The 12,431-nt window shown below is 34.1% G+C and overlaps 1 protein-coding gene across 1 annotated transcript; it reads left to right on the top strand.

The window, feature by feature from the left end:
- The first annotated feature begins 3,592 nt into the window (after positions 1-3,592).
- LOC127434627 (nuclease EXOG, mitochondrial-like) lies at positions 3,593-12,003 on the top strand. Its single transcript, XM_051687499.1, has 6 exons — positions 3,593-3,818; positions 4,862-5,011; positions 5,089-5,228; positions 5,364-5,440; positions 5,518-5,632; positions 10,846-12,003. Exons 1-6 carry the CDS (start codon positions 3,704-3,706, stop codon positions 11,296-11,298), a joined length of 1,050 nt encoding a protein of 349 aa, XP_051543459.1. The 5' UTR covers positions 3,593-3,703; the 3' UTR covers positions 11,299-12,003.
- Positions 12,004-12,431: the final 428 nt, after the last annotated feature.

The raw sequence follows: 12,431 nt of genomic DNA, 5'->3' as shown, positions 1-12,431 counted from the left end.
TGTGGTAATTTTAGCGCTCAGTATGCAGAGTTTGGACTAGAGTTGTCTAGATGTCGGGATGTGGCTGTTTTTCCTCCGCATTGGTGCCAGAATAAACCAGTATGAATGTAGTATTTGCCCAGTGTGAAACAACCGCACCCCGACTAGTAGAGAAAAAAAAAAAGCTAGAAAGAATTATTGCAATTTTATCTTTTTGTATATGAAAGTAAACAATAAAAACTGATAAAGCATCATCAGATCCTCTTGTCTTTTTTTTGTCTCATCCAGCTTTGATGTTGGAGTTGCTGATAAGACTGAAATGACACATTTATTTAATTTGTGAGAACTTCGTGCATGCTGCATGTTACTAAATATAAATTTAATTTCATAACAAAATTCCTTAATTTAACTGTGTAATGTTTAGCTAAATTAAATGAATCAAATTTTAAATAATCATTTTATTTTATTAAAGATAACTCTGTTAGATTTTATGGAAATGTGCATTAAATTAAAATGCGTAACTCAAATAATAATTTTCAGAGTGTGCTGTTTTATTAATGATTTAATACAACTCATTCTCCACTTATTTTATTATTTATTATGTATTATACACTCAAAAAATATATATTTTAGCCTGTTTTAAAGATTGACACATTTCAGTTAAAAAATTCCATAAAATTGAATCGAGTAGTCTTTAATAAACCAAATTAAAAACGAAATATTTTAATTTTCATTAATTTACATGCATTATGCAATGTGTAAATGAATATTTTTTTTGAGTGTATTTAACATTTTATGCTGATTTATTCTGTACAATAATTTAGCTTGTTTTATTGTTACATTTTTTACTAGTATAGTTTAAATGTATTTGTTTTATTTTATATTGCAGACATATTTTATCTATGTATTTATTTATTTATTTATTTTACGAAGTGTGCATGACTTTTGTGTGCAGAACTGGTCCAATAGAAATTTCCCTTCTGTTCTGTTCTACTTAGATCTAAAATCAGAACATTAGAACATTGCACATAAAACAAAAAACAGTATCACCTACCTTTCCAAGTGTATTCCCCAAATATTCCAAAGTATGCATAATGTTTCGTAATTGGGGAAGAAAAGAATAACAATTATCTTGTTTTGATTTTATAGACGGGCACAGTTATGAACTAGTTAGATATTATAGACCTTTTTTCACAGACTGTGATTCCGCCTTATTTATTATTTTTTTTAATATTATAAAAAATGCTCTCCCCAGTTTGGAATGCCCAATTCCCAATGCGCTCTAAGTCCTCGTGGTGGTGTAGTGACTCGCCTCAATCCGGGTGGTGGAGGACGAATCTCAGTTGCCTCCGCGTCTGAGACCGTCAACCCGCGCATCTTATCACGTGACTTGTTGAGTGCGTTACCGTGGAGACGTAGCGTGTGTGGAGGCTTCACGCTATTCTCCGCGGCATCCACGCACAACTCACCACACGCCCCACCGAGAGCGAGAACCACATTATAGTGACCACGAGGAGGTTACCCCATGTGACTCTACCCTCCCTAGCAACCGGGCCAATTTGGTTGCTAAGGAGACCTGGCTGGAGTCACTCAGCACGCCCTGGATTCAAACTAGCGAACTCCATGGGTGATAGTCAGCGTCAATACTCGCTGAGATACCCAGACCCCTCATATAATACGTTTTTTAAATATTGAGTGTAAGTTTATAACATTATGCTTTATGTTATATTACCCTGGAATTAGTTTTAAAACTGAATTTCCACAGCTGTGAGGGGGTTTCTATTACAGCTGCTGAGAGAGTGACAGTAAATTTGTCTTAATCTATTTTTTTAACTCTTCTGGAAAGTCGTTCAAATGTAATAGTGGATTTTTTCTTTTGGTCTTGGAGCAAATGGGTAAGTGAAAATAATATTTGCTGTGATCTCCCGTTCACTCCCATTCGTTTACTTCCACGTTCCAAAACCCGGAGTGTGATGATTACATACTGTAACTGATGCATTGAAGTTTCGCATAATATTTACACATTTTTATGCATTTAATTTGGATCTTTAAGCTTTCTTTTGGCATTTGAGGGGCACCTCAGCAAAAGGGCTCGAGCCCCTAGAGCCATCTCTTCTGCACGTGCCTGATTATTCACTGTAAAAAAAATCCTGTCGTTTTTACAAAAACAAGACTGGTTGCCAGAATAATTATGTAAAAAATACAGTATAAATGTAAACTTTACAGAGCAACCTGTAAATTTTACCATTTTAAACTACTGTAATTTACATGACCACGCTGGCATTGTAAAAAAAACAAAAAAAACAACAACAATCTTACATTTACAGTAAAAAAAAAAAAACTATATTAACCTTCTGAAACTGTAAAAATCTGCTTTTTTACTTTATAATGTATTGTTAATCACCGTAAAAATAACAGAAGCGCACATGACATGAAGTTCATCAATAGTGTTCAATAGGAGGTAACCCCCCCCCCCCCCCCCCAACCAGTATTTGTACCATGATTAATGGAAACATGTAAATTCTTCACACTATAACCCCCCCCAATGTTCAAGCCAATTTTAACAATAATTTACTGTAAAAAGTACATGTACTCTCTTTTACATAATGTACATTTTTACCATTAATTATACTGGAAAGTCTTTTTACAACATTTTTTTTGTAGAAACTACTGTATTGACTTAAAATATATATTTTTTACTGTATATTTTACAGTTAATACTCGTTAATCAATTAACGTTTTTTTTTTCTGTAGCATTTTTACAGTCTTTACCGTTAAAATTACAGACATTTTTTACAGTGCGGCTATAACAATATATGAAAAGTAATTTGAATTTATTAAACTGAAATGAAAATGCCTTAATCTCAATTAATCTTCAAAGAAGCTCACTAATTTTGCTCACCCATTTTCTCAAAAACATGTCCGTGAACTCTTGTCTTTTATGTGACAGTACTTTAAATACACTTTGAATGCAGGTAGACTTATTTTTTTTGTTTTTTATTTATTATTTTTTTAATATAAGTTCTGATGGTGGATTTCTTGATGTTTATTTTATTATTTTATTTTTGGACCCTTTTCAAATATCCGGGTTTGGAGCGCAGAAGTAAACTAAAGCAGGGTAAACTTGTACAGTGTTAAATAGGAGACCACTGCAAAACAAATATATATATAATAATAATAATTATTATTATTATTTTATTTTTTATTTTTTTGCATTCCCGTTTTCTCAAAGGGTGCAAGAAATTCTCCACTTTTACGTTTCCACAATGTTCCAAAAGAGAAAAAAATTGTGAGTTCTGGATTTGGACCATCAGAAGAGAGAAAAATGCCAATTATACTGTCACTCCCTCAGCAGCTGCATTTGAGACCTCATTGAATCAGTGGTAACTCGTGTTTTTTTTTTTTTTTTTTTTGTTTTTTTTACAAATTCAATGGTAATATAATAAAGTATAATGTTATAAATTTACACTAAATGATTTAAAAATTACAAATATAAAAAAATGTTGCTAAATTTGCACCGTTAAATAAGACGTCAGCGCGTCATCACCGTGTGTGTAAAGGGTTTTCAGACGCTGTTGTTGGTTTTATCCACTAGATGGCGCTATAATGAACTCTCACTGTTGATGCCGCGCGCTCTTCTTCACTTACACCACGTGTGTTTGTGTTGTATATTGTGATGTTTATTGATCTGATCTGATTATATTAATGTGATTGATCTGATGTGATGATAATGGGTTCTCGGTTTATCAGCGGGTTTGTGTTCGGCGCGGTGTTCAGCACGGGTTCATGTATCGCAGCTCTTAAACTCTATTTACATGAAGAGCAGAAAACACACAGAGGTAAAACTGATTTATTATACTTCAAAATCACTTTTTAAATCACTTTCGTCAATGATGATATTCAATGCAAACGTTAAATAACGCACAACTGCTCATTAGCTAATGTACTGCACATTCAGATATGAATAACGGAGACCGGGGCAGGTTGTCACTATTTAATCCAGTGAATATTGATCAGGGTGGGTTTAATTTAAAAGTACTTTTTTGTGCAGACACAAACCTTTAAAGTATTGACTACAACAAACTAGAGTATTTCTTTCGTTATTGCCAATGAAAAAAAGTTCAATAAACACGTTGACGCCATTTACGGGGCATGTTGTCACACTATGGGGTAAGTTGTCACAGTGGGACTTGCCATTTAAACTGCCAAAATTAAACTGTTAAACAAGTATAAAATGGCAAATATATATGTTGGCCAATATACGTTATTCACACACACACGCATATATATATATATATATATATATATATATATAAATAACAAAAATGTGTGTTCCAGTGAGGCACTTACAATGGAAGTCAATGGGGTCAATAATCTGTAAACATTAAAATACTCACTGTTACAAAAGTATAGATACAAGACGTAAACAACATGTGTGTTAACATGATTTTACTGTCATAAAATCACTTACTAACCACATCTGTGGAAAGTTATAGCCAATCTTACAACTTTATTGCCATGACAACATAACGTTGTAAACCATAATACCTTAAAACAATGATTTAAATGACTTTACAGCTGAAATAACACAAGATTTAACAGAAGAATTAACGTAAGTGCTTTTATAAGATTATAAGCTTCACATTTCTGCCTTTAAACCCTCCAAAAATTGACCCCATTGACTTCCATTGTAAGTGTCTCGCTGGAACACAGATTTGTGCTTTTTTTTTTTTTAAAGAAAAGGAGGGAAGAGTCGAAATAATATTTTTCGTGGTAATCAACATTATGCCACAAATTGAGCTTAACTTGTATTGAACGTGGAATATTCATTTAATACAAATTAAAATGTTTGCATGTTATATACTGTATATCTGATGTTCAGAAAGCCCCATCCATCGACTCATCGAGCACTTTGGCCTCCCACAAACCGGCGCTGAGACTCGATTCTACATCAACCACATCTTATCGTACGATCGGACCCGCCGGACTCCCAGATGGGTGGCAGAGCATCTGTCTGATCAGAGGTTATTAGGTGAGTTTCCAGTTTGATGTGTGAAAGTGTCGTTCGACTGAAGATCTCGGACTGACGGCGAGTTTGATCTCTGACAGGTAAAGCCAGTAGAAAACACTGCAAATTTAAACCAGATCCCGACATTCCCGAGCTGTTCACAGCGCGGAACGAGGACTATCTGCACAGCGGCTGGTCGAGAGGTCACATGGCGCCCGCCGGTGACAACAAGATTTCTGAGGTGCACCAAAGTTCGTTCTGTCAATATACAGAGTGTCTATAGTCAACCACGACTTGCGTCAGTGTGCACTTCCATTTAAAGCATGCCATAGATGATGTGTTATTTATATTAAATTTGACTGTTCTCTCTGGACAGCAAGCGATGGCAGAAACCTTCTATCTGTCCAACATCGTGCCACAGAACTACGAAAACAACGCTGGATTCTGGAACAGGTGTGTTGCATGATAAACGCTTGGTGTTTTGGTGTGTGTGTGTGTAACTCTGTTGATTAAAGCGAATGTGTCGTAAGGTTGGAGATGTACTGCAGAGATCTGACGCAGAGGTTCGGTGATTTGTGGATCGTCTCTGGTCCTCTCCTGCTGCCACAGGTGGGAGACGACGGCAAGAAAACCATCTCTTACCAGGTGAGCGGTCTTCTTACCTGTTCAGGTCTGGTTACATAACATTTTTTCTTTGAGCATTTACACTCCGCAAACTCTCAGAATGCTTCTTAAAATGTGCTAGAATGCCAGATTATTGACATAACGTTCTTATTCTTAAAGTGATTGCTTAAAAATAGAGCTGCGAGCAGGAATTAATGGGGCTCAAGTGTTAAAGGCCTTTGTGACATTTATTAAGTGTTAATTACAGTCTGTTAGCAACTAAAACAATGATAAAAGTGCCTTAATTTTTTAGAACCATCAGGTGAGGTAGCACAGAGATATGGCATTTACATTCCTGTCTGTTATAGCGCCAGCAAGGGGCATAGGGACACAGTTTTTTTCATGTGTCTTTAGATTGACCTCCTGCATAAGTGTCCAAAGTTTGGTGATAATATCTCATTCTGTTAAAGAGTTATAACCATTAAAGTAAAGGTGGCCGCGCAGATTTTGGCGTACAGTTTTGAGGACAAATTGAAAGTTCAAACTTTGTTTTGCTAATTTTTGATATTGGGACTCCGGTGAAACTTTCTGTGCTGGTTCTGATTGGGTGAACGGATCTCAGATATTTAAGAGCGATTTGATTGACGCCAATGGTTCTTGAGGCAAAGTTGTTCAGAAAGAGGAGATCTATCATATGATATGTATTACGTGTTTCTTTGTGAAACACAGCGGTCTATACAACGATTTACACTCCCTGTGGCGATTATTTAATTTTTTTCAAATTTTGCACAGACCTCTTGGGCCAAGAGACAAACCTGCCATGTTTCCTTTCGATCCGCCTTTTTTAACCATGTCAAATAGCTGCTAAATGCTGATTGGTCGATGGTGGCCATGTTTGGCCAAGGTCCTCATAGACCTTGATGGCACCTTGGACAAATAATCTGCATGCAAAATTTCAAGTCGATCGGACCAACGGTTCTTTAGTTAGAGCCATTTTTACGTTTGTCACTGGTATAGCGCCACCAAGTGGCTGAGTTGCACAATTTTATTCATGTGACCTCAGACTGACCTCCTTCATAAGCGTCCCAGATTTGGTGAAAATATCTCATTCTGTTCAAGAGTTTTGACCATTTAAGTAAAAGGGGCCACGGCCACGTTTTAGTGTAGCGTTCTAACGATGAATCGAAAGTTTCTAAACTTTTTTTTGATGATTATTGATACTGGGGCTCCGGTGAATCTTTCTGCACTGGTTCTGATAGGGCAAACGGCCTAGGACTAGTTCGAAAAACTAGGTTTTTTCAAAAATATGTGCAGAAAGTCTAGAAGGCGGAGCTAAAATTTGACAGGGGCATTTCGATTCGTCCTGACCCAAGGAATCACAGGAAAAAATTATAAAAAAAAAAACTATAAAAATATATATAATAAAAATATTATAAAAACAAATAAAACCGAAGTGTCGCATTAAAAGCAAAGTGAAAATAATAATAGTAGTAAATAAATACAAATAATAATAGTAATAATAAACATAAAAATAAAAGGCTAATTAAAACAATAATAAAAAAAATCAATAAACAATAATTATATTCAGGGCTCAACAGTAAGCATTTTGTCTGCTGGTCAGCTCGTGTCAGTAGTTCATATTTTCCACCAGAAATAGTGATGTATTTTATTTTTAGCTAAATATATTTTTATATGTGCCAGAAAAAAAATTTCATGTTGTTTGTACAAAAAATAAAATAAAAAAGAGAGACTTTTACCATAAAAATCTTTTTAATTTGCTGTAGTAACTGTTATCTAACTTCATGGCAGCTACAGTGTATCATGAACACACTTTTGCTGAAAAAGCATTATATATAATTTTCAACGTATTCTCACTGAGGTTTATCGACTTTCACAAGTCATTCTCGATCATGTCAATTTCGATAAAACCTCATCTGTTAGCCAGCTAGATATAGTATCTATCTCGTGACTATTTTAAATCTGTGCAGTAATAATGATACATCACAGAAAATTAAATGGCATATAAACAGTGTTTCATTGTTTGTGTGTTTCATTGTTTGTGTGATTCATTGTTTGTTACACTGTTTATGTGTAACATTGTTTGTTACATTGTTTATATGTTACATTGTTTGTTGCATTGTTTGTTACATTGTTTGTTGCATTGTTTATATGTTACATTGTTTATGTTACATTGTTTGTTACATTGTTACATTGTTTGTTGCATTGTTTATGTTACATTGTTTGTTACATTGTTTGTTACATTGTTTGTTACATTGTTACATTGTTTATATGTAACATTGTTTGTTGCATTGTTTATATGTAACATTGTTTGTTGCATTGTTTATATGTTGCATTGTTTATGTTATATTGTTTATATGTAACATTGTTTGTTACATTGTTTATATGTTGCATTGTTTATATGTTACATTGTTTGTTACATCTGTTTATATGTAACATTGTTTGTTGCATTGTTTATATGTAACATTGTTTGTTGCATTGTTTATATGTAACATTGTTTGTTGCATTGTTTATATGTAGCATTGTTTATATGTTGCATTGTTTATATGTAGCATTGTTTGTTGCATTGTTTATATGTTGCATTGTTTGTTGCATTGTTTATATGTAGCATTGTTTGTTGCATTGTTTATATGTTGCATTGTTTGTTGCATTGTTTATATGTAACATTGTTTGTTGCATTGTTTATATGTTGCATTGTTTATGTTGCATTGTTACATTTGTTTGTTGCATTGTTTGTTACATTGTTTATATGTTGCATTGTTTGTTACTTTGTATATATGTTGCATTGTTTGTTACTTTGTTTATATGTTGCATTGTTTGTTACATTTGTTTATGTTGCATTGTTTGTTTCTTTGTTTATATGTTGCATTGTTTGTTACTTTGTATATATGTTGCATTGTTTGTTACTTTGTTTATATGTTGCATTGTTTATATGTTGCATTGTTTGTTACATTTGTTTATGTTACATTGTTTGTTACATTGTTTATATGTTGCATTGTTTGTTACTTTGTTTATGTTGCATTGTTTATATGTTGCATTGTTTGTTACATTTGTTTATATGTTACATTGTTACATTGTTTATATGTTGCATTGTTTGTTACATTTATATGTTGCATTGTTTGTTACTTTGTTTATGTTGCATTGTTTATATGTTGCATTGTTTGTTACATTTGTTTATATGTTACATTGTTTGTTACATTATTTATATGTTGCATTGTTTGTTACTTTGTTTATATGTTGCATTGTTTATATGCCATTTATGTTACATCACACAAGCCCGATTGGGAAAGAAATGGTTCTCTCACACTGACCTTGATCCTGATATATTATAAAAATGAAGATGCTTTCAATGGGTAAAAAGCTCCATCACATTCTGAGAAATATCTCACTAAAGTCCAGCAGGTGTCACTGCTGCTCTTCAGGTATTCTCCATTCAGCTTCAGTCAGATTTGGTTTTCCAGCGTGTCTAAGTTGGACACACACAGACAGACAGACAGACAGACAGGTGCCCTCAGGCACAGAGCTTGTGCAAATGAGGTGAGACAGAAGTCACGTTACCTCCATATAAACACACGGGGTTCTCCGGGGAACAGAGCGAATGTGCCTCTCCACCTCCCATTTTCATGGAATTATGTGCTTATGCAGAGAGGAGGCGACTGGGATTTTGGGAATATTTGAGAAAAACTGAACTGAGAAACTGTGGAACAGTCTGGTTTTGCCTTGTCATTGTGATCAGGAGTTTCATCAGAGTTGTCCGGTGTAATCCTGGTTAAAGGGATAGTTCACACATACATAAAACTTCTGTCATTATTTACTCGCCCTCATTGTTTCAGACCTGTTTGGATGATTTTTGAGGGATGCAAGAGTTGATGTTTAGCAGAATATTCACGCAGCTCTTTTCTCATCATGAATTTGAATGGTGACTTTGACTGTCAAACTTCAAAGATGATGAAAAAGTGTCATTTTTGGGTGAACTAACCCTTTAGAAAATTTTGTCTTTTTTTAAACTAATACTAAACATTAGTTTTACATTTATTCATTAAAACTAGGCTGGTCAAATAATTTTTTAGTCAAATTAATTGCAAATATAAATGTTTTAATAAATAAAGAGAATTTAAAAATAATATTAAAAATAATGATAAATATTATATAATAAATAATCATCATGTGTTCATCACAAATGTGAATGATGACCATTACTGTCAAACTGTTAAACAAAAAAAGTAAAATAAGTGTAATTTCTGAGTGAACTAACCCTTTAGTAAATGTCTTTTTTTTTTAAATTATTATTATTATTATTATTTATTTTTTAGCTGTAACAAGTAAATGTCTTTTTTTATTATTATTATTATTATTATTATTTATTTTTTAGCTGTAACATCAAGGATCAGTTTCAAATTTAATTATTAAAACTATTGCTGTCAGTTATTTATTTTTTAATTTAAATATATTTTTTTTTATTATGTGACATCTCGATTAATCAAATTAATTACATATATTAATATTTGCTGAAAAAGGCCTTTAAGAAAATTCAATATATAATATTTTAAATCATTATAAATATTACATAATAAATATAATTCAAGCACAAATGTGAATCGTGACCAAAAAAAAAATAAAAAATAAATAAATAGTGTAATTTTTGGGTGAACTAACCTTTAGGAAATTTTTTTTGTAATACTTATCATTGGTTTCAAATTTGTTCTTTTAAACAAGGGCTGTTAATTAATTTTTTTATTTTTTTTATTTAATTACGTGTAATGTCGATTATTCAAATGAATTACATATATCAATATTTGCTGAAAAAGACCCCTAAATAAAGAAAATTCAACATAAACATATTGAATAAAAATTATTATAAATATTACAGCATAATTATAAATATTATATAATATTATAAAGATAATTAAAGACATTATTGTAGTAGACGAGTAAAACATTATTCAATAAAAGTGGCTTTAGAAGTCCAGATATTTAGTTAATTTCAGTATCATTGACCTTTAACCTTTAGCTGGCCTGCAGTCCACAGAAATGCATTTTACAATCGAGTTCATCAATCTGTCCAATGTAGAAGATGTTCTTGCACTTTTGGTTGCATCACGTTTCAAACGGCACATTTTTAGGACGCTGTGTCCAGTTAAATGTATGCACTTGCTTGTATTTCAGTATTGTTGGACATTGTGCAGCAGTGGATTTCATAAATACTAACATTTGAAATTCACGTTTCACTCGTGCAGCTGATCGGACCAGATGACGTCGCCGTCCCCACTCACCTCTATAAAGTCGTCCTGGCACAGAAGGACTCATCTGCGGACTCTCTTGCTCTCGGGGCGTTTGTGGTTCCGAACGCTCCGATCGGCTTTGACCATCAGCTGACCGAGTTCCAGGTGAGTTTGCCTGAGTTAGAGCGGCTGTCCGGCCTCACGTTCTTCCCCAAAGTGAACCGAACAGAACACCTGCAGAACTTGTGTGATGTGGACTCCTGTCAGCTCATGGACTTCAAACAGTTCACGCTTTACATCACGGGTCGTAAGGTCACGAGCGCTCGAACGCTCGCGCGGTTGGAGAAGGTGATGGCGGAGCTGAGAGATGCGAGTATCCCACCTGACGACTACCTGAACAACCTTTACCTGGAGAAGAAACGAGAACTTCTAAAGAAAGAGGAACCTGAGAATAAATCTGATGCTTGAGCGTTCTGGATTTTTGCATTAGTAGTTTTTGGAAGGTTTTAGCTGATTTGTTTTATCTTCATTCTTCTTTACCAAAAAAGTGTTACAGGAGTTCATCTGTAAGACAGTGTTGTATGTTTACAAGCTTGAAATACTCAGTTTCTCAGTGTTATTTGTATTTCTTTTTGTGTTAAAAGCATTTTATTTCTTTACTCACTGGTGTGGTTCATTGTTCCTGGTTCCAACAGTCGAGGAAAACCTGAACATATCAGGGAGTTTTTACATTTCCAGGCTTGAATCAATAGACAAAATACAATACAATCTTAACATTTCTGTAGTTAATATGGAACAAGTCCATCTCAGGCTCATCTGTGGAGAAACTATTTCTGATTTGAGTAAATATGGTGTGTTTGAGTATTATATCAGTGTGATTATATTGTATATACAGTATCATATATTGGTGTTTCTTCAGCACAGTGGTTGATCTTTATTAAAATGAGCAGATTTAAACTTGTTATCTTTTTGTTTTCTGAAGGTCTCGTTAAAACTGAATTGGACACTTTTCACCAGACCTTCATTTATATTTGACACTTTTTAAATGCCTTTTATGTCTAGATTTGTCTTATGTAGCCCCAGACCTTCAGTATTAAACTATGAAAATCCATTAAAAAAAATACAAATTATTGCATGCTTAAAGCAAATAGAAATAAACAATTTGAATATTTATTGTGTGAAATGTATTTTATTTTTTTCTCCCCAATTTGGAATGCCCAATTGCCAATGTGCTGTAAGTCCTCGTGGTGGCGTAGTGACTCGCCTCAATCCGGGTGGCGGAGGACGAATCTCAGTTGCCTCCGCGTCTGAGACCGTCAATCCGCGCATCTTATCACGTGACTTGAGCGTGTTACCGCGGAGACGTAGTGCGTGTGGAGGCTTCACGCTATTCTCCACTTGCTCCACGCACAACTCACCACGCGCCCCACCGAGAACAAACCACGTTATAGCGACCATGAGGAGGTTACCCCATGTGACTCTACCCTCCCTAGCAACCGGATAGACAGACAGACAGACAGATAAATAGATAGATACACACAGACAGACAGGCAGAGAGAGAGATAGATAGACAGACAAAGAGACAGACAGAGATGGATAGA

This window comes from Myxocyprinus asiaticus, chromosome 44, assembly GCF_019703515.2.
Source record: "Myxocyprinus asiaticus isolate MX2 ecotype Aquarium Trade chromosome 44, UBuf_Myxa_2, whole genome shotgun sequence".
Taxonomy (NCBI): Eukaryota; Metazoa; Chordata; class Actinopteri; order Cypriniformes; family Catostomidae; genus Myxocyprinus; species Myxocyprinus asiaticus.
Note: the sequence above shows the minus strand (reverse complement) of the source record. Positions and strands in the feature narration are given on the sequence as shown.

Bases quoted from the DNA above. Each gene is read 5' to 3' on its own strand.
- LOC127434627 (XM_051687499.1), top strand. From the start codon at position 3,704: ATGATAATGGGTTCTCGGTTTATCAGCGGGTTTGTGTTCGGCGCGGTG. The intron at 5,229-5,363 runs GTGCACCAAAGT...CTCTCTGGACAG, and splicing joins GTGACAACAAGATTTCTGAG to CAAGCGATGGCAGAAACCTT. The intron at 5,633-10,845 runs GTGAGCGGTCTT...TCACTCGTGCAG, and splicing joins AGAAAACCATCTCTTACCAG to CTGATCGGACCAGATGACGT.